The 27421-nt window shown below is 36.2% G+C and overlaps 5 protein-coding genes and 1 pseudogene across 5 annotated transcripts; 1 reads left to right on the top strand and 5 right to left on the bottom strand.

The window, feature by feature from the left end:
- Nucleotides 1-280: 280 nt before the first annotated feature.
- On the bottom strand, nucleotides 281-2470 carry LOC143637183 (uncharacterized). Its single transcript, XM_077104631.1, has one exon. It carries the CDS (start codon nucleotides 2468-2470, stop codon nucleotides 281-283), a length of 2190 nt encoding a protein of 729 aa, XP_076960746.1.
- Nucleotides 2471-3972: 1502 nt separating this feature from the next.
- LOC143637182 (small ribosomal subunit protein uS3z-like) lies at nucleotides 3973-6320 on the bottom strand. The gene is made up of 6 exons (XM_077104629.1): nucleotides 6209-6320; nucleotides 5181-5287; nucleotides 4790-5106; nucleotides 4642-4699; nucleotides 4439-4570; nucleotides 3973-4354 (listed from the first exon to the last, which is right to left on the bottom strand). Exons 1-6 carry the CDS (start codon nucleotides 6318-6320, stop codon nucleotides 4154-4156), a joined length of 927 nt encoding a protein of 308 aa, XP_076960744.1. The 3' UTR covers nucleotides 3973-4153.
- Nucleotides 6321-8422: 2102 nt separating this feature from the next.
- On the bottom strand, nucleotides 8423-9670 carry LOC143637173 (uncharacterized). The gene has a single exon (XM_077104622.1). The coding sequence runs from the start codon at nucleotides 9668-9670 to the stop codon at nucleotides 8672-8674; it is 999 nt and encodes a 332-aa protein (XP_076960737.1). The 3' UTR covers nucleotides 8423-8671.
- A 2035-nt stretch (nucleotides 9671-11705) lies between these two features.
- On the bottom strand, nucleotides 11706-13188 carry LOC143637181 (uncharacterized). Its single transcript, XM_077104628.1, has 3 exons — nucleotides 12969-13188; nucleotides 12607-12731; nucleotides 11706-12055 (listed from the first exon to the last, which is right to left on the bottom strand). Exons 1-3 carry the CDS (start codon nucleotides 13186-13188, stop codon nucleotides 11879-11881), a joined length of 522 nt encoding a protein of 173 aa, XP_076960743.1. The 3' UTR covers nucleotides 11706-11878.
- A 941-nt stretch (nucleotides 13189-14129) lies between these two features.
- On the bottom strand, nucleotides 14130-18026 carry LOC143637189 (SH3 domain-containing protein 2-like). Its single transcript, XM_077104637.1, has 10 exons — nucleotides 17911-18026; nucleotides 17172-17294; nucleotides 16935-17004; nucleotides 16699-16850; nucleotides 16469-16570; nucleotides 16199-16399; nucleotides 16062-16124; nucleotides 14695-14874; nucleotides 14548-14622; nucleotides 14130-14477 (listed from the first exon to the last, which is right to left on the bottom strand). The coding sequence occupies exons 1-10, from the start codon at nucleotides 17968-17970 to the stop codon at nucleotides 14361-14363; spliced, it is 1143 nt and encodes a 380-aa protein (XP_076960752.1). The 5' UTR covers nucleotides 17971-18026; the 3' UTR covers nucleotides 14130-14360.
- A 6266-nt stretch (nucleotides 18027-24292) lies between these two features.
- Nucleotides 24293-26301, top strand: LOC143637180 (arginine decarboxylase-like; annotated as a pseudogene).
- Nucleotides 26302-27421: the final 1120 nt, after the last annotated feature.

Genomic DNA, 27421 nt, shown 5'->3' with positions numbered 1-27421 from the left:
TAATAGAATGGTGGTGGTTAAACAAAAGTAAACACAAAGTGTATACTAGATACATAGGCTTTAGATGCTGAATAAGGTCAAGAAATTGCATAATAAAAATGGTCTGCAAATATAAGTTCCAAGTTTTAACACATATCGAAACCGTGTATGTCACCAAGTTAACACGCTATACAAATCAGTAAACTCAATAAAAACACAAATATAGCCAGATGAGGGCAAATTTTGAATCTATCGTAGGAGATAGAGATGCCATGCCACCCCATTGACTCGTTGAATGAAGTCATGGTTGATTCAAATGAAGTCTCCATTCATCGATATATACCATTTTATTTGGATCCATTCTTGGTAGTTGACGCACTTCAAGCTTTGTTAATATCTCTCCAGTACTACCAAGAAGCTTGGCTGCAGCCTCGACACTAGCTTCACTCACGCTTTCATTGCATTTCTTCATTATTACTAGCGGTATGTTGGTCAGACAAGCGGCCAATATGTCGGCAATCATGCTACATATCAGATCAAACAACTCCATTTCACTAATGGATCCCATACTTCTTGGGTAGTTGAGCATAACTGTTTGTGCAACACGATACATTGAATTAGCCGCGATCAACTTCTTTGGGGGGTTATCTCTGTTGAAACTTTTGTTTGTTATATCTGTTACAATTTCTTGTGCTTTATCAACAAACCATGTAAGAATTTCAACCGATGTGTTCCCTTTAAAACCGCTTGTTTCTAGACTATTCTCCAACCACTTCTTGTTATCTTGGACCTCATGCCATAAGGTAACAGTTGTCTTTTGAATATCTGCATATTCACTTGCAGTGTTGAGGCATTCTTCCACCATACGCGCGTACAAAAGGCCTTCACCGACTCTTGAAAACAAGCGACGAGCTTTCCGCTTATTAATCTTTGGAAGTGTGATTGCAATGCATGTTAGGCTCACTACTGGTAAGCTCCAAGTGTTCACGAGTCGAGGTGAAAACAAGAGTTGAACTTGATCATTGTCAAAGTTCATCACTCCCTCAAATGAAGTAGATTTTTCAACAAGCTTCAAAAGATTCTTGCTTTGTTTCTTTCTAGCCTTTTTCATGAAATGATTGAAAGATCTTGAAACGCCTATCAATGTTTCTTGAGTAGGACGAATCCCGTCTTCAAGTTGCACAGCGTAACCACTAACGTCCTCGTTGGTATCGTCACTGCTTGGAGCAATAGATGTAAAGCAACACGTTACACACCTCCAACAAAATGAACAATACACAACCATGATTACCATCATTTTGCATGATAGCACAATTACTTTCTGAAACATAATCCAAAGATTAAGAATCCTCCGTTTCAAATTATGGACAAGGACTCTAGATCTAGAGGAACTTGATGTGAAAGTGATATCACTTTCTTTCCATTCATTCAACTTTTGTGTCCAATACTCTTCGACTTTTAAGTTCATCAAAATTTTCCATTTCAACACCATATAACATCTGCAGATTGGGGCAATGGCACCAACCACAACTCCAGTGGACTGCGCTACAAGAATTGAAGACGTTGTCGACTTATATTGCGATCCATGCGCGCTTTCACGAGGTTGTTTCAACATTGACAGCCCAAAACATACATAAAAGAATACACCAACCGCACAAATGACACCAGAAGCAAAAGATAACGGACTACTGGCCATCACAAACTGAGGGCTACCGGTTTCTGCAATCACCCAATACCTTCTCACATATCTTCTCAGTCTCTCAACAGTAGACATTACGATATCATGTGGATGTTGATCATATAGAGCTTTTTGACTTGTTGCTTCATATTTCATTTCTAGAATTTGTTTAGTAGTTGGGATTGTTATTGCTGATGAAATCAATATCATGAGTAAAAAGATTGTTAAAGTTATATAGATATTTGCCATACCAACATGATTGATAACGCCGGTGCTAATCTGGATGCAAACATTGACAATCATAGTGATCACAAGAATGACCAAACCTATAACATTTGCAGCAAGTGCCTTGTTATCCATGGATGCTAAAGAAGGCATTAAGTTAGTCATCATCGTGCTCGTGAACGCCATGCTTCCGAGCTTGGCTACTTGGTCAACATAACCGGGCATCCCACTACTCAAATCCATAGGTAGTTTCATCGTGACCGTTATAATGGTAACTGAAGTAGCATTGAGAGAGAAGAACTTACAGGGAAACCATATTTTCTTGCGTTTGAAACCGTTTAATAAATCGACCGACATAGCAAGAACACAAAGCCATGATGCTATTGTGATATAGTTCCCAATCCATACCATGGGTTGGCTATACATCTCATCAACTTCTGAATCATGTATCTTTCCACAGTAAAACTTCAAGGACTCCAAGCTTTCACGTGTGATGTTTACACATAGTCCCCGGGAATATTCGACTTGTGAAGATAGCGAGCTCACAGTGTCGTCGCACTCCTGAGACGATAGATACGATACACCCATGTTCTGAAAAGAATATATTTGTCAAGTGATGTGTAACTCGATTCTAACTAGCTAGCTCATTAAGTTGGCTTATTGTTTCTTATAAGTTGTTGGATATTAAATTGAGAAATTTGGAATTGAAGAAACTTCACTACAGATTCTGGCCAGTAGAATTGGTAAGTGACAATATTATTATAGTTAGTCAGTATATAACTAAGTCATGATCTATACTGGCAGGCAGTCACCTGTGCAAATGTCAAAATGTGTTTTGTCACCACAGCCGACTTGGTAATGTTTTTTATCTGTACTTGAGTTAATATATATATATATAATGAAAAACCCAAATGATTTAAAAGAAATTGCATAATAAGGTCTAGAAAGACAAGTTTCAAGTTTAACACAACCAAACAGAGCAATGTCACCGAGCCAACATACCTTACAAGCAAACATGTCCAATAAAATCCCACATATAGCAAGCTATTGGTAGAGTCTGAGATGGTGGGATGAGACAATATCAAATCTATCCTAGGAGACAGAGATGTTGCCCCATCGAGACCAATGTCTCAAAACATTTTTAACAAATAATAACGATACAAATAGCATATAGTGTGGCTAAGGAAAACAAAACAAAAATTAGTAAATTACTGATAATAGTAATAATTTTTTGGGGAATTTCTACAAACGATTATCTTTGGATATCTGAGAGTCGTATAAACACTATCAGATCAAAATTATTTGTGGTCCCCAAATATTTTGACCGCATGAAACTCCGAATTAGTTGCCGCCCCTTGGACCCTGCTACTAGGGGCGCTGCCCCCCGGACCCTCGCCAAGGGGGCAACCCCAATGACTTAGGCGCTTCGCCCCTAAGTTCCAATTATAATAAGATCAAATAAGTGTGCACTCCGCACCCAACTTATTTAGATTCATATTAAAATTAACTTGATAAACAAGTTAATCCCCAATTACACTAAAATCACTAATAATAATACCCTGATTAAAAAAATAGTTAAACAACTAATAATAGTAATAGTAAACATAGAAAGAGAAGAAAAATTAGCACTAATCACATTTAAGGTAACCACATGCTCCTTTAAAAGTCTATGCACTCGATGAGTTGCAAGCTAACACACCATTACAACAAACTAAGAAACTAAAATAGTTATTCCCAACACAAAGAGATGCTGAATATCAAGAGAAATGAAGTCATGGTTAATTCAAATGAAGTCTCCATTCATCAATAAATGCCATTTTATTTGGATCCATTCCTGGTAATTGACGCACTTCAAGCTTTGTTAATCTCTCTCTAGATATTAACAAAAAATCCAATATTTTATATATCATGAGTTACCAAAGCTTCAAGCTTTGGTAATCTAAGAGATATTACCAAGCTTCAAGATAGGGAGGGGGCGTGGGTAGAGAAAAAAAGGGAGATGGTTCTTGACTGTTAATCCCACCAAAGTTTAACTTGTTTTATTCACATGACACATTATAGTATCATACATTGACCTACATTATCACCCCTAAAGTAACACAAAAACCATTAAACTAACAGTAAATAGTATGATTACAGCACCAAAACATAAGTACACATTAAAAGCCCAAAAGAAAATTCAAACAGAAAACACAGCCAAAATTTATCCCTTATAACATGCAAATTTTTAAAGTAACCACAGATTTCTAATCTAGTGTTGTGACTTGGAATCTAGAAGGGAACCGACATAGGCAAAGGCTCGTCACCAAGCACAAGTGGTGGCCTGTATTCCTCAACCTCCTTAGGTGGGAGTGCAACCACATCATCCTTGGGCATATGGATTACAACATTATCAGGTAGCGGAGTTTTAGGCCCAAGCTTTCCGGTTGGGTCCCAGTCAAGCATGATCTTAACTTTGATACCCAGAACACCCTGTTTGTTTTACACCAACCAACATCTGTTAATAATAGACATATCTAAACGATAACATATAAAAACAATATATCGATTCCCAACCTGTCTAAGAAGCACGTGTCTGACAGCAGAGTCAATATACTCCTTGACTGGTTGACCAGACGATACCATGTATCCATCCTTGAATTTCATTGCTTTCGCACGCTGAGCCCTAAGCTTTCCGCTAACAATCACCTGAGTATAGTGAACAACACACAGAGTTGACAATTTGCCATATAAAGTAACAAAAGAATGACCATACATACCTCACACCCTTTAGCTCCATTCTCCATAACAAACCTCAAAACACCATAGCAAGCCCTGAAAACCAAAAAATATTAGTTAATGGTATCTTATCAAGCTCAATCTGCTGCTTTATTATTATTATAGCTATATCGGGAGAAAAAGAAACTGCGAACAGCAAGACCTCCAAGAAGCTTATAACGTAAAGACTCAGCCTGGGCAATGGCACATAAGCCTCTGTTGTTAACTCTTTCAGCATAAAGCTCAACACTGTTTTCGGGAAACTTAAATCTCTTCTGAACAAGTGAAGTCAACTCCCTGATTCTCCTTCCCTTCTCACCAAGAACGTTATGGGTACGGGTAGCTCTGATGATAATCTCTGTACGCATGGGTGTAACCCTAACTTCAACACCGGAGTACCCATCCTCTGCAAGTTCCCTGGTGAGGACCTCATTCAACTCGGCAAAGAACACGCCGTCAGCCACAAACTGAGGCCAAAACAATTATTAGTAAAAATGAAGAAATAAGTTCAACTTGTATTATTAATTAATATTATAGTAACCTTTCGCTTTTTGCTCAATTGAGTCGCCAAGTTTGTAAGTAGTGTATAAAAGGTAACAAAGACTAAGCCTGAAAATTCAAATGAAAATGACCCATCTTGAGAATGAAAATAAGATTGTAGAAAAGTAGTAAGTGAAGATTATACATGTATAAGATAGACCTGAGCAATCCATTCATACAATACATCTTCTTCATAAACTGGTATGGTATGGTATATATTATAGAAAACAGAATCTATAGCATATACATCATCTATGAAATTATTGATATCCTACCAGTACAAGTAAGTTTGGAAAAATCAAGACGACTTTTTAACTAATCAGTCTGTAAATTCCAGCCAAGCTTTGTAAAATAAAATACATGCATATAAAAATATAAAACTGAAAATTATTACATACAAATATTAATTGCAATCGCTAGTCCCCATCCCACAACCGACTACTGCAATGCAATTGATAGATGAACAACTAACTCATAAGGCATCAGGAAACGTTTTATATTGAAAATATATATCAGAGCATCAATGAAACATAAATAATACAAGTAGCTTAAGAGCAGAGATTCATCAAAAACAAGAGTAAAGGTACAATAATAATAATAATAATAATAATTTACCAGCAACAAAAAAGAATATGAATATATATATACATATCACAAATAATGAGCAGAAGAAAACCAAACCCTAACCTCAATCAAAGAACTGATGATTCGGCTCGGCGGTGTAGACTGAGGAAGAAAAGAAAGAAAACAGTGGATGTGATTTGTTAGGGTTTAGTATTCATGGAATGGGCTTCTGGCCTGGACTCAAGCAAGGTCCGGCCCATACAAATTAACTCTTGTAACTTGTATTTAATATAGACGTTCAAACCGTAAACAAACGAGCCAAGCAACGAGCAAACCTTCATTCGGTGTAACATTGTCATATGTAAACATGGGCTTGTAATTGAGAGCATCTCCAAGTAGAGGTGGCCATAAACCCTAGTTCCGGACTCATCCAACCCAGGTTTCGGTTTCTCTAAGAAACTGTACCTAAACCCGGACACAATTCCACCTCTAACCGTTCAAATCCCGATAAAAACCTGGTCAAAAACCGACCATAACCAGTTTCTGCCCTACCAAGTTGTTGACCAACCGGTTCCATGTTGCTGGAAAAAAAAACCCGATTTGCCCACCTCTATCTCCAATGGGAGAGATTTGTACCCCTTCCCCAGATTGCACGGCAAGGAGCAAACACAAAGGATGCGGACGAGTAGCATTGTGGAGTTGAAGTACGCGGACTCGGTATGCTTCTCCTGACGATCCGACGGATGGCCCGTGGCCCCCGCTCTCTCACATACAAATATATGTTTTTTAAATACAACTTTAGTTTTTTTTAATGGTGTGTGTAGGTTTGTTGTTGTATAAGAAATTGGGTATTTCCAAAAGATGTTTGGAATCTGATGTGGTACAAGTGTTGGACCGAGTGTTCGAATCCCACCTATTTAAATTAGACTGTCAATTTCCCATCAAGTGTTGCCACAAATATAGTATGTGTTGTTTACTTGGATTGTTGCAGTAGTGAAGGAGATGGATTATAGTGAATTTGTAAACGCCATAACAAACCGTTAGAAAGGGCCCCGAGTGCCTTAAACGTTCAAGTCAATCTAGGATCTTACAACTCATAAGAATAGACATGTATATGCATTGCATATTAGGTGAATATGTCTAGCATCATGCCAATTCAAAGAATTCATGTACTTCCAATTTAAATGCTTCTCAAGTAACGGACTATTGTTTCTAATGCATCATAACTTAATAGTTTATGAAATTAGATTCAATATTTTGAACAAAACCATGAAGTCAGTTGACCTCTTTTACCATCAAATATTCAAATACACATTCACAAGCTACAACTATAGTTCAATTGTCAAGCCACATTATATCAGGTAGTTCGGTTTTGCTCTAGGCTAGTCTGATTTCAATCAGGACCAGACAAAAAAACCAAATTTCCTCAAAAGTCCAAGACCGCACACCATTTGAATCCATCAACCACATTCCTTCCAACATCTTATCTTATGGAATTATAAACTTTTCGATGGAATGTTTTGAGATTACCAAAACACCCATCCTTTCTTTCTCTTCCAACACTAGTCTGTATGACTCAAAATCTGAATCAGTCGGAAAAGAGAAATTGAACAACGAGGATCAGAATCAAATAATCATCTCACTTCAAAATCAAAGTGCCAACCATTTTTTCTTCAGATCCCCAATGAGAATAAAATAAAAAAGCATCTTTAAAAAAAACAAAACCTAGAATCATCAGAAATCAAAATAGAAGCAAACACATGATCACAAATACAAACCGAAAGAGATGGCTTCAGTTCTGCAAGTTTGATGAATCAATTGGAAAAGAAGCATTTTATAGATTGGCGATTTTCATTTGAACGGAAGACAGTGATTCAACATTGATCCAAATTTCCAATAATAGCAATCCTCATCCAAATGAAGTTCAGTAGTTTTCTCAGAACCGGGTGGGATAAGGGCAGTTTCGTCCATTTAGATATATGGCACTTAAATTTCATCCAATGTTTTACAAACCAAACACAACCTAGTTTTTCATTGGAATTAATACAAATTCTGACAAATTTCAACTACTATCAAACATTCCAACTCCTTTTAAAAGATTATGCGAACTAAACCATCTCTTAATTACTCTCATAAGTAAGCAAAAAAAGTATAAGATTGAGCAAAGTTAGAGAGAAAAAAAAAAAGAAAGACAGACAAACTGTAAAGTTAACACTTTAGCAGGTGATCACCACAACACTACCAGTCATCAAAGAATATCAATCAGCATGTCATAGTCATCAATCTAGTGAAATATCTCAAACACAGCTGAACATATGTACCTCACTGTAGGGGTGTAAACGACCCAATAACTAAACGAGCTTTGCTTGAGGATCGATCTCAAAAAAGCTCGGCTTGTTTGCACCCCTAGCACTCAGAAAAGTTGGCAAAAAAAACTAATAAATATTCCTGAATTGACCATAATATCCCAGAAGAAATACCCACAAACTGAAAGCCATAGAAGTTCTAAAACAATGAGATTAGTAAAGCAAACTGAAACACCAAAAAATGTATTTAAATGAACTTTTAACATATAGCTTAGATCACACTCTGGTACTAAACAAGTTCCCATCATTGAAACTAAATATTTGTAACATGAAGCATCTTAAATAAAGGATTACAGACCAGTCTATCACTCCCTAGCATTACCATAATAACATCATTAGAGAATCTAAAGCCACTTACAAAGATAAATCAATTATAAATAATATTGGACAGCTACCGTCCCACTTTTGACAAAACCAAAGTAAATAATTTCAGCAACATATTGGCAATTCAAACAAAGCTCCCAACATTATATCAATTCTTCAAAATTCAAAGGTCAAAATACATATGAAGACATCAACTATAAGAAGCTACAAGAAGAATTCAAACAAGGATATGCACCTTTTAACCACTTTTTTCACCGATATACCCTTCCTTGCGGCCTTCAAACCCGGGCCTCATGAGCTTCTTCTCTCTCTTAGCAATCTTCCTCGCTTTCTTCTGGTTCGCCCTCTCTTCTATATTCCCTCTCCTCTTGGCCTGCTTCTCCTCCCTCATCTTCTCCTGCGTCTCCACCCGGTCCTTCCACTTCCCGGCACTCTTTTCCCGCCTCTTCTTCTCCTTCTGTAAACTCCTCTTCAAAAGCTTCGGGTCATCATGAACCTTCACTCCCATCGCCTTCTCGGTTGCAGCCTTCCACGAATGCTTCTTGGCCACCGCCGGATTCACCTGCTTGGCTTCCTTCAATTTCTTTGCTTTCTCCAACTGCTTCACTTTCGAAGTCTCCTTCGCCTTCTTATTGTTATTATTATTCCCGTCCTCATCTCCCAGTTTCACTTTCCCAAACTCAACGTCAGCCTCGACATTCACCTTATCACTACCATTGGTACGATCCTCTTTATCTTCCCTCTTGCGTTTCTTGTCGGTGTAGTTATCCCTCTTTCTGACCTCATTCATAATCATTGTTCTCTTCCCCTGGCCTCGATTTGCATGAAGCATTTCAAGCTTGTGATGCAGTCTCTGCTGCAACTCCTCATACGTAACACTGGTTTCACCTTCAAAATTCTTAATCGGTTTGACTTTAATTTCAATCTCTTCCTCATCATCCGAATCATCATCTTCATTGGCGATGTTTTTCTTGAGAAGGTCTAGCGTTGTGGTCTGTGATTTCTGCGGGTCGAGACGATCTCGACGCGCCTTCTTAATGTTGTCGCGCGTCTGCTGCTTCAAAGATGCCCTTTTGACCTTGCTGAGGCCTTGAAACCAGGGTTTGGAATCGTCATCAACGGGAAGGTAGAACTTTGCGGGTATCAATTCGACTAGTTTGTCGAAGAACTGGGCGTGGTCGTGGATTAGGGTTTTGAGGTCAGAGGTGGAAAGTGCATCCTTTTGCTTCTTCTTCATTATTATTATTGTTATTATTATTATCTTCAGGTGCTGAAACCTATAAATAAGAAACGAATGTAAATAAAATCGATGGAGAATGTAAATAGTTAGTATCCAAAAAACATAACAGCACTGCTTCATCATACTAACATAAGAGTGGTTATGAGATAAGATTATTACTTTACTACATCATCATAATAATAACAGCAAAAGAAATCGCACCTCGATATTCAAGTTGAAGTTGGAAGATTCAGCGATGATAGACACAACAGAAGAGAAGAAATGAAGATGAAGGAAACAGGTAGGGTTTGGTATTATTATTATTGTATTCCTTCCATACACACGGGCCAGCCGCTAGCCCACTATCAATTGGGCCGATGCTGTAAAGCCCAAGCTTTATGGGGTGCAGGCGGTGGAGATGGCGTATAGAAAAGGAGTCGTTGTGTTTAAATGCTATTCACTTGACTCGGCTACATGAGGACGGTAAGATGGCAAGGATATCCTTATGTAGCACTTGGCAAAAAATATTATAAAATCGGCAGATGTTTTTCCACTATTGGAATGAATTTGAAAAGTTTGTTTGTTAGATTCTGGTTTGATATTTGGTTGTGTAGGTTTGCATTGAAAGACTTGTTCCCAGATTTATATGCGTTGGAACTTCATAAAGGTTGTTTGGTGAGTGATGACGGTCAGTGCGGAGTTGGTTGATACTGTTTGGAACTGGTCAAGATCCAGACTGTCTTCTGAAATGGTTTCGGATATTGCTGATCTGAAGCTAATGGTGGTGTCGTATGAGTTCCATACTGGAAAAGCGGACACGTGGAGATGGATTGGGGACAGTTCTGGTATGTTTTCGGTTCAACGTTTGAGAGGGTTTATGGCGGAAGCTTTATATGGGGCTGGTGGGGTCTCGAACGGCTTTTGGGATAGGTGGATGCCGATTAAAGTTAACTGTTTTATTTGGAGGCTTATGAAATATAGAATTCCAGTTGCGGTTAATCTAATTTCTAGAGGTATGGTTTCGGTTGCTCCCGAATGCATACGTGTGTCTCGGTATTCGAATCGGTGGATCACGTTTTTCTGGAATGTAAAAGAGCGAAGGAGGTCTGGAGAGCGGTTTCGTTATGGTGCGAGTGAGATGTCACGGGCTTTGATTCAATTGATCAGCTTGTTGCTGTGGAAAGTCAACCGAGGTTAAGATCGAAAAGGAGGCTTTTGAAGGCTATCATTTTCACTTCGATTTGGTTCATATGGAAGCAAAGGAACGAGGGTAGATTTAAACAAAGATGCTTGTCAACGGACTTGGTAGTGGAAAATATTAAGTCTGAACTCTTTGGTTGGATTAAACATCGGTCTTCTCTCAAGGAGTTTGCTTGGTTAGATTGGATCAAGTCTCCTTTATCTATTGTTTTGAGTTACTGATGTTTTGAGCTAAACTTGCTTAAATTCTGTTTTGTTTTATTGGGCTCTCTCCAGCTTCCTGCTGGAGATCCTTTTATTTCTATGTTGCTGTTCTAAAAAAAAATAAATCTATCTATCTGGACCATATCAATCTAGAAGTCGGCCTTTTCAAATACATGCTGCAACGAGGAAACACATGCTCTCATGTCGAATGGTATCTGTCAGATGGGAAACTTACTTGATTAACCAATGATAATGATAGGCACGGGCATTTCGTGTACGCAACATAAACATAGCCCTACCAGCACGCGGTTGAGAAAACCAGTATGGGTTCTTTTAACAAGATACGTAGAAAAAAAGGCTTCATTTATTTACCCTTATTATTCCTAGTTATTATTAACTAGATATAACTTTCTCTTCAACTCACATTTTCTCGGAAGAATGGGACATTAGGGACATAAACAACCAAACCTGAAACCGTATAATCCCATGGTCTTAACGCATGCATACCTCTAACCTCAATTTGACTAAAAATTAAAAAAAATCTATGTGCCTTTAATTAATTACATAGCAAGTATGTTCTGATTCTTAATAGAATACATACAAGTACAACCTGTAATTTAAAATGAAAAAAGTTTATTACCAACCAACATACACAAACTACTAACTTATACTTGTTCCTGAAATAAAAATAAAAAGTACACATTAAAATGCATCGTTGAAACAAAAAAAATCAGATGACATCCAAATCATGAATCACAAAATCATTATTTTTAAGAGAAAACTCAGCATAAATAAAAGACTACAACTAAGAAGATGCAGAAATTAAGCCATAGCTTCTGCGGCTGCCTTGTTTTTATCTTGTTCAATCTGCTGCAACTCTGCTAGTCTTTCAGCCCATGCTCTATCCCTTGCTACAGCTGCCATTTTCCTTTCTATCCTCTTCATTTCCTTCTTCTTCTTAGCTTCCTGCAATTCACTCTTTCGCTGCTTCTTTTCAGCCTGCGCCACACATTTAAATTTTTTGGTATCTTTTTTTGATCTAAAACAAAACACTTTTTCCTCAAAATTTTAAATCTTCTTTTCTTTACAAGTTCCTATTTATTAGTATTACATTATAAAATCCCTTAAGATTTAACTAAAAGGACCTTTTTAATCAAACTGTTTTTAACAAAAATGCCTAGGCCTGTAAACGAACACACGTTCGTGTTCGTTTGTTTAACTTAGACCGAACAAACAGAATTTCCTTCGTTTATGTTTGTTCATTATTAACAATATAAAGCAAAAACAAATGGTTCACGAACGTAAATGAAAATAGATGATGAACATAATAACTAAGCTAAAACCATCAAAAGTAAATAAGGATATGTTGAGCCTAAAAGTTTTAAAAACTAAATTAAAGTATAACTGACCTAAAAATTGAAGTGAATATATGAACGAAAGAAGTGAACAAACGAGACAGGTGTTCATGTCCGCCCACATTAACTAAAGCAAAGCAGGCGTTTGAAAAAAGAAAATGAATTAGAAAAGCAGATGAGATGAGAAAGGCGTACCAGTATAAAGGCCTTGCGCAGTTTAATCCGCTTTTTTTCATTTCTACGTTTAAGACTTCCAGCATTGGGTTGAGTTGCAGGTATGGGTTCATCACCAGGAAGATGCTTAACCCAAGCATAAGGCCCTGCATTTTCCAATAACTAAAAAAAATCATATTTTATACTAAACAATACATAGAAAGACTTAGAAATGAATCACAAGGAACCTAAACAATTGGGTAGTTTAGAAGGCTTGTTGTTGATGGTTGGTGTGAGTTAAGAGTCTAATTGTTACATGATAATAATAATAATAATAATAATAATAATAATAATAATAATAATAATAATAATAATAATAATAATAAGGAAAGAAAGAAAGAAACCTGGAGGGTTGAAGGTAGCCCTTTTCCTTCGGGAGAGATTATTATTATTATTAAAAAGGGGCCTTCGTTTAGGAAAGCGAGTATCGGTGAGGCTCTGTATAAACCTTGCTGATGTATTGTTGCAGGTGGGTGATGAAATCAACAACCCCAACCCCAATGGGTTGGTGGTGAATACGGATCTTAGGGGGGTGGTTCTTGTTGATATGGATCTTATGGCCATGATTTTATTAGCTCTTGTGAATAGCAGCAACTGAAACAAACAAACAAACAATTCAAATTCTTGGTTTATTATTACTGAATTCGATCAAGAAACAAACCAACCAACCCTAACAGAAGAAATGAAAGCCCATCTATCTATCTGGACCATACCATACCATACCATACCATACCATTACCAGCCCATCTTCATTTCCAATTAATGAACTATAACTTAACATCTTTTTTATTTTTTATTTCAACTTACTTTGTCATACCAAATCTCTTTTTTTTATCTAAAATCCAATTAACTTTTATATCTGTACTTGTTATTGAAAGTAAAAAATAAAAATCAACATTTTTTTTATTTATAAACGCTGTATATAGGATGGTATTGTTTTAAGTCGGAGATTAACATTTTATAAATCGTCTTTTTAAAACCAATACTAGGTCACAACTCTTAGGTAAGGAGTATAAAAATCCATGATTTAGATTATTAATTAACTTTATCTCCAACCTAGCTTATGTGCTTCTTTAGAAATTACAACCGTGCCTGCCTGCCTTTATAGTATGTTCGCAAAACAAAAATAAACAATATTGGATAGTAACAATATAATGTAGTAGTAGCTCATAAGTCATAACTAATACTTATTCTTCATTTTCTTTCTTTTGGGAAAGGGCCATTCGTTTAATATATTTTTATTTCAAGAATCTCAATATTATGTGACCCATCCATAAACCCACCCGTGACCGTGAGAGAATATCAATGAGATGTGACTCGGTCATCTTAATATCTTCTTTAACATACTTTAAAGTTTTAACAGTATACATACTAAACGCACAAGTATTATCAACGCCGATTTCATTTTAATTCCACACTATGACACGATATAGTTCATTGAGATCTCTTATTACAGTTGATGAGGTTATCATGGCAACGCAAAGAGCGCTCGTCAAACCAAAGGGAAAAAAGAATATAATAATAATTATATAAAGATAAAAACCACAATACATACATACAAAAGTTTATAAAACTTGAAACTCCTACAACAGCATCAAGTCAAAACCAGAGCAAGAGCAAGAGCAAGAGCAAGAGCAGACAAGGATGGATGTCTTGCGAGAACAAAAACATGTCATCTTTTTATATAAAAAATACATACAAACAAACACACAACCAAATTCAAAATGGAACATGCTCTAAAAGACTTGAGTAACCTTGCTTGCCAGAACACGCTCACGTCTTTCGATGTATTCAAACGGAAACCATCCTGCTTTCCCCTTGCATTCACCTTCTGCCCAACCATTCTTTGCCACCTGCATACATTAACAATAAAAAACTTAAAATAAAAAATATAATACGCAATAATATGTATGAGCTGAATACCTGTCTGATAACAACATAATCACCAGATGATAAACTGAGCTCCACGTCAGATACTGCATTATATGGGAACATAACCTGCATTCAGAAATGATTTAGTAGTAATACAAAAAATAAGTTGCTTGAGAAAACACATACGAAAAAACTTACCTCTCCTAAAAAGTAATCCACATCATAATTGGAACCATTTTGCATTGGAGGGGAGGACATGTTATTAATATGAACTTCTTCGTATGGCGGGGGTGGGGGCGGAGACGAAGGTGTTTCCACAGTTGGAGGAGGGGGAGCAGAAGGAGGAGCTGCTTCAATCCGTTGGCGTTCAGATGACATCTAATGATTCACAAACCGTCTCATTAAACATTAATTAAACAAAAATCTTGTATTAAGCTTAGAAACAGAAAAACAAACATTCTACTCGCCAAGGATAGACTGCCAGAAAAGTAAGATCCAAAAACCAAATATATGACTAAAGAGTAACTAGGAATCACTATCGGTATGTTTAATCGTATGATCCGAAAACCAGATATTTTTTGCTATAGCTGAAAGCTAATATCTGCATTGCATTCGCTAACTGCATAGTTAAACTGCCATACAATTCATTAATAGAAAGAAAGACACTCAGAACCCACGCTCTTAGGACCCAAAATTCAATCCAGGCACTATTAAAAATCTGTCTGTCAAACCCAAAGGTTCTCAAGGGCATACCTTAACCAATTTAGGCTTAAATCTGGAACTGTCTATCTGTCTCCTTCAAGCACTTGGTATTTAAACCTAACATATGGCACTCGGCCTTTGCGTGATTAACCTACCAGCTACCTAAAGTATTAGATTTTGATCCAAAATATGTTTGGACCATGTTCCATACAAATTTTCTATGCAGTTAATGTGGAATAATATCGGATATCAGTCAACGACCGATATTTGAGATATCGGTTATCGTGGTGAGATATCGGTGGGATATTGGTAATTTTCATATCATGCAGAGTTTATATATATAGCAATTTAACACTGACAATTCAGTATACTCTCCTACCATTAACAAAGCGACTTACAAAACACTAACAATTGTAGCAAGTAGGAACTAATTAAAACTTAAAACACTAACATTAAACACTAAAAATTGAGAATGAAGACTTAAAAAACTGATATAGGGAAATTCGGTGATATATCGGTCCATATCGGTCAATATTGCCGATATTCTCAGGACTGATAATTTGCACCGATATTTTACTAAAGGGACCGATAACCGATATATCGGTGATTTCTCAGCGACTGCATAGCACATTTTTTAGTCATTTTTGTCCTATTCCAAAGCAACTAAAACCACTTTAGTTACTTCTTGCCAGTTTATTATCAGTAACACTTCCTTTTAATGCAGAGTCACAAATGCATGATAACATCATTATCCTTCAAATCTACGCATTTAACAGTTTAACTATAATACACATATAATCTCTTCATGAGCAAATGCTATAAGGAAAATATGTGATGGTAAGGGTGACAGGACAGCTGCATACCTCCCCTTCAAGTTGATCAAGAATCTGAATAACCTTCTGGTGATAAGCACGTTCTGATTCAATCTATCAAAATCGGTGTTTCAGATAACATATCCTAACATGTGAAATGTAAATAAACCATTAAAAAAAAGCTTTACCATGGAAATAAGTCTTTGCAGTGTCATGTTTTGCTGTTGAGCTTCAACTGCAGCCATTGCTGATGCAGCTTCCTTTCCCAATACTGCCATGTTGGACTTTAAATCTTGCAACTTTGCTTCCGCTGCTTCAAGTCTTGAAAATAAGTCAGGATTCCCACTTCCATCTATCACTTTTGCTTGTCGTTTAGAAACTTCAATAACCTATCACTATTTAATATTAAAAGTTGAACAATTATTAAATTCCAAAAGCTTTAATTTACAAATTAAAACCTGTGCTTCTGCTTCTTGTCGCATTCTGTCATAACGTTGAGCAAGATGTCTAGCATCTTCAAGAGGGGCTCCCATCACCATTGCTCTTAATGGCTCTGCAACCTACACAATTTGATAGTAAAAAGGTGCAATTAAACAAATAATAATCATCATCATACTCAGTAAATCCCACCAATTAAACAAATAACAATATATTCTTTTATAAAGGAGATACAAAATCTACTCCAAACCTGTGTTCCAAAAGATTTTAGTAGATTTCCTCGTTCTTTTTCCATTTGGACACGAGCTCGTGAAAAGCTGACTGCAGCTCTTGATAGTGTATTTCCACTAGTACATGTATTCTCAGTACCATATTTTCTGCTATCTTCTGATAATTTCGTTCCTGTGAAAATATCACATTCATAAATGTTTATAATAATCTTATTTCTTAAAGTTCAACTAAAACTAGAAAGTATAAAAAACTTGCCTATTTCAACTTGTTTGGAACCAGTGACTATATATCCTTCAACGCCACGAACAATGTCTCTTTGAAAATGCTGAAAAGTAAAAACTCAGCAGATGGCAAGAAAAGAACGTAAAATATAACTTCAACTTCAGAAAAAATATTAATAGTTCTGTACATGACTTATGCTATAACTAATGAACTACTTCATACTTTATATATATGAAACAACATACAGCACTAATATGTGAGGGAAGCAACCTTGGCAGCACGGGTAGATATGTATAGCCTCTCAAGTTTCTGGTGAAGCATGAGTTCTGCTTCATCAGTCACCATATTATCTGAACCTCCATAACCTCCACCACCAAACTGCTTGAAAACCGCCTGAAATTGAAAGCAAATTTTATAATATAATCTTGCATTGTAATTAGGTAGTATAATATTAAATCAGTAACAAAGTATAGAGTTTCTGAACACGTTAATTTTCTAGATAACTATTAGGAGGTTGAGGTCGGCAGTTGATATTCCATGCGCAGAATTTTTAGCAATTAATAATTAGGTTGGTTGAGCAACAAGAGACATTCTGTTGGAATTTAGTGGTTGAAAGCAAAATGTCATTTCATCACTTGGCAGATTTCATTTGAAAAGTAAAGGTAGTGGTGTAATCAGCCCAATTCTAAAGGGAATCAGATATTTGGAATTGAAAAGTATACTATAGAGCTCCTATAAACATGAAAGATATAGATAGTTGTTGGATCAAGCATAGCTAAGCAATGAAGCTACAAGGTTAGGTTTAAACTAAATTATTTTGATAATTTCTAGGTTAGGTTAAGAAGTTGATCCAGCAGCCTAATTGCTATCTATATAACAAATCATCATCACTTTGTAGTTTTTTCTGATATCAGATCTTAGCTAAATTAACTAACAGCTGTCAATAATATTAATATTAATATGAACATCAATCAGAGGTGAAATTAGGGCAAAATGAATGAATAATAACCTGTTGTTGTCTGGCGACTTGTTCTCGAAGCTTCGTTGCCTGCTTCCTGATGGCTTCCATTCACCGGAAATCGGAAACACAAACTGATCGGAGGAAGTTGACGGTCTGTAAATCGACTAAGATTTCAAAATTTATTTATGATTTTGAATAGTCGTCTTTTATCTCCGTGTGCTTTCAAGAGGAAATCTCACCAGTAGTCGTATTAAAGACCATTTTGACCCTCTTGTTCGTGTTCGTTTGTTAAAATAAATGGACGGTTTCTCGACACTTTACCAAATGAAACTTTGTTTGCGTTCATGCGTGTCCATTGGTTAATTTGTTAAACGGCGTAAACTTAGCAGACACTAATTGATAAAATGTTTAAGCTAGGAGTTAAAACATTTAACCGGGGGCTTAAATATTAGGATAAAAAATAAATATAAATTAGCGATGGTATAAATCTAATAAATGAATATTTATATGCATAAACGAACGTAAATGGAAGTGCTTACTACCAGACCAAATCACATGTTCGGTTTTCCAATCAATTATAAACTGAGAATGAATTGGTTATTCAGTTAAAATATCTTTATTTGGTTAACATTAAATAGAAACAAATAACAAATCATAGTTATTTTGGTTTTATCTCAACCCAAATACAAATTTAGCCGAATCTTATTTAGCCCAACTCAATACAATAATAAATAATGATTGGAAATATGCATTCGTTTGAAACCGAAAACATAACCGTATTCGAGTTTGGTTTGGTTTTAAATCATCGGTTCATTTCAGCTCTAAAGAAACATGAGGCTGAAATGGTATTTTCACATGGTGTTGTTAGTCGAGAGTCCTGAATCTAGAGGGCATTGAGTATTGGGATTTGCAATGAAGAAAGATGCAAGGAAAACAATCGTGTGGTGATGATTAGAACTAAGGATGAGCGTTTTTGGTGTGACAGGTAATGAGACGAATCAGTACTAAGTTTTTAGTTTTCGGTACTGAACCGAACATTTCGGTAGGGCTGTTATAACATGTCAGACACTACACGAAAGACACGATGACATGTTGTACTAAACACGAACACGAACACGACACGATGACATGTTGTACTAAACACGACACGATAACTAATCGTGTTATTTTTTCCAAACACGAACATGTTTAGTAGCATGTTAACCTATTAAGGGATCTGTTTAAACATACAATGAATAATACATATTTAATGAAACAAAAAATTTCAAAACAAATATAAAAGTTTTAATTAATACATAACTCATAATATATTTGAAACAAAAAAACCACAATTCTTTAACATATAAAAAATCACAAATCCATAACATACTTGAAACAAAACCCATATAAGCAAATCATAATATCCATTAAAAATATAATAGCGGATTCTGACAGACATGAGTGAAATATCCTACATATTTTTACTAGGTTAGCTACCCGTGTAACACACGGGTTAGAATAAATAAATTTATTTAAATAATAATACTATGTAAAATACAAAAAATATGCTCAACAAATACAAAGATATATTATATGGTAGAATAAATTACACAATATATAATATGAAAATAAAATGTTTTTACAACATTCATAAATCTCAAAATATTTCTTTGAACACAATGTTTGTAGTTTTATTTGTAGTTTTACTTTTGTATATCAAAACTTAGTGGTTTCAGGTTGTTTCTGCTTTAACTTTAGATAATGCAATACATAACTGACCATAAGCTAAACTAAATAGTCTAAAAAACAAACCAATTATTTATAATGTTTGACCTTAGCTTTTATTAATCTTCATTGCAAAACAAGATAAAGTGAGAAATTCATTTTTTGAAAATAATTATTTTATCCAAAGGTGTAGGAAATTTTTTAACAATAAAAATATGAGTTCCAATATTACTTTTGGAAATGATTTCGAGTTCTATAGCACGGTTATCATATTGTATTTTCATATGTAGTTTAGTTTCATTGCATAGACCAATTTTCTAGTTAATATTTTAAGCAACATCACTGCAAATTGACTTTTAAGACTAACATGTGAGTTGACAACCTTAGATTTTGAAGCCATTTGAAACATCAAGAAACTAATATTTTTTTGTAACATATCATTTTATATTTGATAGATACCGTCTGAAAAATGGTAATATTTTCATCTCCCCGAAAACATGGATAACAAACATTTGCTAATTTCTTGAACGACCTCATTTTTTGGTGCAAGTACAACTCGTTTACTAAAGAAATCTATATTTTGAAATCTTCAATAATAGAAGGATATACATAGTCAATTTGTCATCTGACTAACTGTGTGTTAATGTCTAACATTTGCATTCCAAAGATAAGAAGTTGTCTTATCTACTTGAAAACCAAAACATGTAGTTTAGTGTTTATATTTTTGTGAATTTTTAAGATGGTGAACTTAACATGAATGATGAGTTGATTAAATAATCAATTAAAAAAGAAGTTAAAATGGTTACTTTTTAAACCAACCCGTGACCGAAACTCATTATAATCATAAACTGTTTTGACCTGAACCATGTATGATACTTTAACCAGTTAAAGAAACTCGCTCGTTTAAATTAACATAAACACTGAGTATACATCAATAGTCATCGTTAGCCATTGGTCGTTAAGGCGTATTCTCACAATACCTATATCTACTGCTTTAGTGAATTTGTCTTTTAAGGGGTTGAAAGAATTAATCTTGAAATCTGGTAAACAATCATATATATATATATACATATATATTTAAAAAGTTAAAGTTTATTAAAATTTTAAATTTAAGTTAATCTTGCCTCTTCATTCAATTAATAATATCATTTTTTTTATAAAATCTTAATATTAATTAACTAATATATAATAGATTTAAAATCTTAATCTTTGCAATCATTATTCAAAATCAATGTGAAAATTGATTACTTATAAAAACCTAATACTAATAACCAATACAATATATTTATAAAAAACAAAATAACATATTTATGATGTTATTTAATTTTTTAAATCAAGAAAAGTATTCTTCAAAAGAGAAAATAAAGTATTAAAAAGAAAAAAAAATGAAACACAAACTTGTTAATAAGAAAAAGAAATGCATTTAATATGAGAAAAATTTTGTAAATAATATTATGATAATGACATGTGACATTAAAAAGCTTTATTTATTATTCAATATAAATTTAGGTTTAGACTTTAGGAGTGTGTGTGTTTGTATGTGTATATTAAATTAAAAATCTACATAGGCTAACAACTTAATAGGTTTTTAACCTGTTAGGACACAAATTGTAACATAACTAAAACATGTCGACGTGTTTAAGATACGAAACATGTTAATCTCAAACCAAACATGTTAAAACCTGTGTCGTGTTAATAGGCCCGTGTCATAAATTGTCAGCCCTACATCTCGGTACCGGTACTAAATATTTTTAGTTTTTAGTATCGGTACCATTCCCAATTAGAACAACTCATAAAAAAACATTATCGTCACCTTGGTAATGGTCTCTCAACGCATACAAGAGTGTAAAACAGAAATAGGTAGTATAAGGTTGCTTTTAGCTCGAGGTGTGAGATTGTCAAGGCGGTGAATGTGGATGCCTTTTTGCACAGGACCCACTGTTCAAGCAGCTCAATACCATTGTCTCATTTGCATGGTCGTTGTGGTGGTCCCACGCGTACATGTTGTTTAGGTGCCATTTTTCCTTGGTAACACTATCGTTTTCATATTCGAATCTAGACCTAACCCGATTCCAAGGCCATATCCCTTCAAGTTCATTTTGTTTGAAAATTCAAACCGAAACCGCTAACAACCCATTTATAAAGAGAAATAAACTAGTATTTTGAACCCCCTGCGTGGCGGGGGCGGGGTGTGGTAAGAGCATATTTTGACCCGAAAACCCAGCAAACATGAGTAATCGCCTTCGGCTACACACTAAAATCTTTGGTTTAAACTCCAGCAACCGTAAGAGGGAGACTCGGTTTTGTCGAGTAGTCAAAAGCCAAGCAAATTTCAAGTAGTTGTGGTAGATCCTGACACATAATGAAACCGACACATTAGGTTGATATTTGTCAAGCATTTGATTTTCAATTAGTTTTAAGGTTTACTACTTTAGCTCAAAAGCAAATTAGAACTAATGATCAAACATCATATTTTAGTATATGTAATTATGTAAATATGTTGGTTCAGCATCCTGTATCGGTCTTAAAATCTAACAGATTAAAACTCTTGCAACTTTTGTGGTTTCAAGATATTAAATTGAAACTTTTGAAATTTATGTCACTCTTAAAATCTAACATACTGAAAGTTTTGAAACTTTTGTAGCTATATATTATGGTTTTTAAGATGTAACTTACTATCAAAATAAATAATTTGTTGGATTTACCTTCCATTGGTCTAAAGTACTTCAAGAATATGCATATACCATATACGAAGTATATAAATATATAATCTTTAAACCAGTTTGGGTGCGTTGACCGATTTGTACACCTTTATATATCAACTATGGTAACTCAAAAGGCTTCTTAAACACAAAACTTACAACTCATTCATTAATCGACTTGTATGCCTATACCATCATAACGAAACTAACAATCAAATCAAGACAGCAAAGAGAAAAGAAAGTGACCTCCACATCCGAAGGTGCTACCATTGCCACCTGCTGCTTTCCTCAACACCAGCTACCTTCTTAGCCAAATAATGCCGTAAAGTGCGTTATAAGCCATGAATAAGTTGACCCATTTGGCACATTAGAAAGAAATATAACAAACATTGACTGACCCATTTTAAATTAAAACACTTCAGTTTTATACCTTGAAAATGGAGTCACGTAAATTACTAAATCATACCTCGTGTATGAATCCATCGTACAGAACGGCTTCAATTTCAATCGAATAAAAGTTTGCATGAACGACTTCAGTTTTATACCTTGAAATTGGAGTCACATGAATTACTAAAAAAGTTTGTCTTCAATTTTTAGGTAAAAAGTTAAAAGATTTTTGTTTGCCCTATATATCTCCACACACTATAGAAATATGTAAAAATGGCATATGTTTAACAATCAGTCATTAAAAAAAAATCATCAACAACTATTTGGTTACTTACAGATTTGCCATAGTTTAGTAATTCATCAAATGTGGAGTTAAATGTTTGTGTATCTCCATCTCCTGTAAGTCTCATGAATCTCATATACCCTTGCAAAATAAGTGAAAATAATGAATTACTTATAATTAATAATCATGTAAAATAACCAAGAAAAAATACCTGCTTGTAAATAACATCATCAAAATCGCTTTGTAGCTGCTTCCTACATCATTAAAAAATTAAGAAAATATAGAATACTAACCAAACCATACTAAACATTAAAACATAAAGTGTACTAAAATAATAGGAAATTGTCAACAATAAGAGGCATACCTTATATGAAAATATAGCTATTATGTTCAAACAATCAATATTAACTTATTTGAAGCCATATGATCAACTATCCCATATTGAGACTCAAAACTGTCTTGTGACCAGAGAAAGATTACACCATCACGGCTGCAGCAGCAGAGGTTGCGAGTGGAGACGTAGATATATGTCACACACTCACCATCCTCCAATACTGCCATGCCACTCGTCAAAGAAAACAAATCTTTTCTGTAGCTTACATTCATTATCATAGATATACATGTGTAGCCCACCACAAATTTGTATTTTTAGTAATTATATTTCTTCAAATCGTACGTCCTCCCCACCTCTTCTATTATTCTCAGTGGCATTGACATTTATGGCATTTGGTCATGGTAGCATTGAAACCTATCCGAAATGATAGCCATCAGAATTGTAAATGCATGCGAATGATGATTGATTCAACAAACCACGAAGAAAGACTGGTACATGGCAGCGGTGAGAAACTACCACCGACACCGTCAAACAACAGCAACCCCACCGGACGGGTACACGGTAGTGCTGAGACAACACCACTGCCACATAAGCCCACCGTCGCCTAGGGTTAAAAAAATGGAACCATCCAACCGCAAATAACACCACCGAACCACCACACGGCGGTGGTGAGGAACCACAAAAAAGGCTACAATCGATGGTGGCCAAGCGATCCACCGTCGCTGCCATAATCGGTGGAAAACAAAGAGGAAAAACTTCATATCCATATCCATACCCATACCCTTACCAGACCACCGCCACCTATGGTTTCGAAATCGAACCCGGCAACAGTAAGCCTATTGCCTGTAGAAACGACAACCTTAGTTCTATATATAGCCGCATCATTTCCTCCCATGCAATTCTCACCCACTTTCACATCTCTTCCCGCCCCCGTTAGGTTTCCGTCACATCCTTCCAAAACCAGCATATATATATATATATATTTACCTCCAACGGTGCTGCGGCCTTGGCTGCCAGCCCATGCCGTTTTCCGACACCGTTAATTGGACGCCGTCACATTCTAACGATCTCTACAACATCGACGGATGGGGGGCGCCTTACTTCTCCGTCAACTCCAACGGTAACCTCACGGATCCAAAACCAAGGACCACCAGGAGATAGATTTATTAAAAGTCCTCCGATTCAAAACATGCCGGAGGCCTAGACCTCCACCTCCCGCTCATTATCCGCTTTCCGGACGTCTTAAAAAACCGCCTCCAATGCCTCCAGGCCGCCTTTGATAACGCCGTCAAGGCTATAGGTTACACCTCCCATTACCAAGGCCTGTACCCGGTTAAATGCAACCAGGACCGCTTTCTTGTCGACGACATTGTACGATTCGGATCCTTCGGCTTGGATCCAAACCGGAGCTGCTTCTTGCTATGAGTTGTATGTGCAAAGGCAGCTCCGAATCTTCTTATATAATATGCAATGGATTTAAAGATTCTCAATACATCACGTTAGCGTTAATCGCTCGTAAGCTTTCGTTAAACACGGTTATTGTCTTAGAGCAAGAGGAGGAGCTGGAGTCTGTTATTGATGTTAGCGTAAAGTTAGGCGTTCGTCCGGTGGTTGGCGTCCGTGCGAAGCTACGGACGAAGCATTCTGGTCATTTCGGATCGACGTCTGGCGAGAAAGGCAAATTCGGCCTGACCGCGACGCAGATTATTCGTGTTGTGAACAAGTTAGAACAATGCGGCATGTTGGATTGCTTCCAGTTGCTTCATTTTCATATCGGGTCGCAGATCCCTACCACGTCCTTGGTTGCGGACGGTGTCCGTGAAGCTGGACAGATATACTGCGAGTTAGTCCGCCTTGGTGCGAACATGAAAGTGATTGACGTGGGCGGTGGGCTTGGGATTGATTACGATGGTTCGAAATCACAGTGTTCGGATGTCTCTGTTGGTTATGGTTTAGAAGAGTACGCAATGGCGGTTGTTCAGGCGGTTAAGTTTGTCTGTGACCAAAACTCGGTTAAGCATCCTGTTATTTGCAGTGAGAGTGGCCAGGCGCTTGTGTCGCATCATTCTGTGTTGATATTTGAAGCAGTTTGTTCTAGCCAGTGCACGGTTCCAACGATGTCGTCTTTTGACATCCAGCATTTTGTCCAACAGCTTCCGGCCGACGTTCGTTATGAATATGATAGCCTCTCTCAGTCTGCTGGTAGAGGCGATTCTGAAGCGTGTTTGGCTTGTGTTGATAAACTGAAACAAAGATGTGTTGAGAAGTTTAAAGACGGATCGTTGGATATCGAACAACTGGCTGCTACTGATGGGTTGTGTGATTTTGTAGCCAAGGAAATTGGGGATTCTAATCCCATAAGCACTTATCATGTTAATCTTTCGGTTTTCACGTCGCTTCCTGATTTCTGGGGGATACAACAATTGTTCCCAGTCGTCCCAATCCATCGCCTGGACGAATGTCCAACAAAAAGGGGGATTTTGTCAGATCTAACATGTGACAGTGATGGAAAGATTGACAAGTTCATTGGAGGCGAATCGAGCTTACCGCTCCACGAATTGGATGGAGGAACCGCGATGAAATATTATTTAGGGATGTTTTTGGGAGGGGCGTACCAGGAGGCGCTCGGGGGTGTGCATAATTTGTTTGGTGGTCCCAGTGTGGTCCGTGTGTCTCAAACCGATGGTCCATTTGGGTTTGCTGTTACACGATCCATGCCGGGCCCATCCTGCAGTGATGTCCTTCGTTCAATGCAGCACGAGCCGGAGATCATGTTTCAGACACTTAAGCACAGGATTGAAGAACATGTTCATGATGATGGTGGAGCTGTGATTGCTGGTGGCATTGCTCAGTGTTTTCACAACATGCCTTATTTGACTGTTGGGCCGACTTGTTGCTTGACTGCTGCAAATGGGAATAATGGCTATTATTGCTGTTCTGATGAAGATGTTATCGCGGTAGCTGATGCGGTTCCCGGTGATGATGAGCAGTGGTCCTATGTGTGTGCTTGAGAAAACCAAGGTTGTTCTGTTTTGTAGTTGAAAACATTGATCTTTTGTTTTGTTATGTTATGTAGCCAAGTTCTGTATTTATGTACATCTGGTGTTTCTTCATGTTGTAGTCCATTACCTATGATAATACAAGCACCTCTTTGCAACTTACTGGTTCTTTAATTATACGTTTGTAAATGACATCCAATAAAGTTTCAATCTTTGGAACGAAGCTACCTTGTGCCGAAAGGTATGCTTACTTGTACTCGCATGCGATTGTTAGTTAACTTATTCAGTGGATGTTGATATGTAAGCATGTATTGTATGTAAGCCATTTTAATGGAACAAGATTCTTGAAAAGCTATCTATGATTCTCATTTCCCATTTTTTTATGAATGTGGTTGTCATTACCTACTTTATGTCTTTATGTCTATCTATCTATAGGCAATGCCCTTTAGCTTAAGCTAACTAGTTAGTTCTAAAACATATGATCGATCTCTTGTAGTAGTTAGACCCTGGCCTATATATATACCTTCCTTATGTAACTACCTATACATAATTTTCAAACTAATTTCGAGTTAAAAGAATCAATATTTTAGTGCCCTCGATCTTTAGTGGAAATGAATTCGTTTAGTTTATTATATAGGTCATATTTGTATACGACCATTTTTAACCTATATATTTATAACAATTTGTCAAAGCGTCTATGACTTGACTACAATTATTCAGCCGTTTACGACCCGTCTGAAGTCGTCTAGATAAATGGGTTAAACGACTAGTCTTCGGGTTACACAATTTTATATGTGCCAGGACGAGGTTGATGTCTTTGATACAAATTATATATATGGGTCGTGTTTGTTTCAATGATTCAAATATTCAATCCGCCAGTTTGACACACGTGATGTGACGAGGACCTATGAATTGTTTGGTCCACAACTCTTGACCCTTCAACTTTTAAGGTTTTAGCCATCCCATTTTGGATATTCCTATCCGGTGTTTATAGTTTAAAATGCAAGCAAAACAGTTTGTGAGCCACAAGGGTTAATGTGGTCCTATCTTTGTGACAGCTTTAGTATTCTTTTTTGGTGGATGAAGGTCACAGCCTTTAGAATATTGTTTTGGGGTTGGTTATTTAGGATGATGATGGTTGTGCTAAAAC

Source organism: Bidens hawaiensis, unplaced genomic scaffold (genome assembly GCF_021521415.1).
Source record: "Bidens hawaiensis isolate Kalapana, Puna unplaced genomic scaffold, B.hawaiensis_p1.1 tig00008141_1, whole genome shotgun sequence".
In the NCBI taxonomy this organism is placed as follows: domain Eukaryota; kingdom Viridiplantae; phylum Streptophyta; class Magnoliopsida; order Asterales; family Asteraceae; genus Bidens; species Bidens hawaiensis.
This window is presented reverse-complemented; position numbering and strand designations above follow the sequence as displayed.

What these genes read in the sequence shown, in the direction of transcription:
- LOC143637182 (XM_077104629.1), bottom strand. Translation starts at nt 6,320, where the DNA reads ATGGAACCGGTTGGTCAACAACTTGGTAGGGCAGAAACTGGTTATGGT. An exon ending in GGAATTGTGTCCGGGTTTAG is followed by an intron (nt 5,288 to 6,208) that starts GTACAGTTTCTT and finishes TACAATCTTATT; the next exon opens with TTCATTCTCAAGATGGGTCA. An exon ending in CTTGGAGGTCTTGCTGTTCG is followed by an intron (nt 4,700 to 4,789) that starts CAGTTTCTTTTT and finishes TTTTTTGGTTTT; the next exon opens with CAGGGCTTGCTATGGTGTTT.
- LOC143637181 (XM_077104628.1), bottom strand. Translation starts at nt 13,188, where the DNA reads ATGGCCATAAGATCCATATCAACAAGAACCACCCCCCTAAGATCCGTA. An exon ending in GGCTACCTTCAACCCTCCAG is followed by an intron (nt 12,732 to 12,968) that starts GTTTCTTTCTTT and finishes TGGAAAATGCAG; the next exon opens with GGCCTTATGCTTGGGTTAAG. An exon ending in TGCGCAAGGCCTTTATACTG is followed by an intron (nt 12,056 to 12,606) that starts GTACGCCTTTCT and finishes TGTGTGGCGCAG; the next exon opens with GCTGAAAAGAAGCAGCGAAA.
- LOC143637173 (XM_077104622.1), bottom strand. Translation starts at nt 9,670, where the DNA reads ATGAAGAAGAAGCAAAAGGATGCACTTTCCACCTCTGACCTCAAAACC.
- LOC143637189 (XM_077104637.1), bottom strand. Translation starts at nt 17,970, where the DNA reads ATGGAAGCCATCAGGAAGCAGGCAACGAAGCTTCGAGAACAAGTCGCC. An exon ending in TGCAAAGACTTATTTCCATG is followed by an intron (nt 16,125 to 16,198) that starts GTAAAGCTTTTT and finishes CGATTTTGATAG; the next exon opens with ATTGAATCAGAACGTGCTTA. An exon ending in TTGATCAACTTGAAGGGGAG is followed by an intron (nt 14,875 to 16,061) that starts GTATGCAGCTGT and finishes GTGAATCATTAG; the next exon opens with ATGTCATCTGAACGCCAACG.
- LOC143637183 (XM_077104631.1), bottom strand. Translation starts at nt 2,470, where the DNA reads ATGGGTGTATCGTATCTATCGTCTCAGGAGTGCGACGACACTGTGAGC.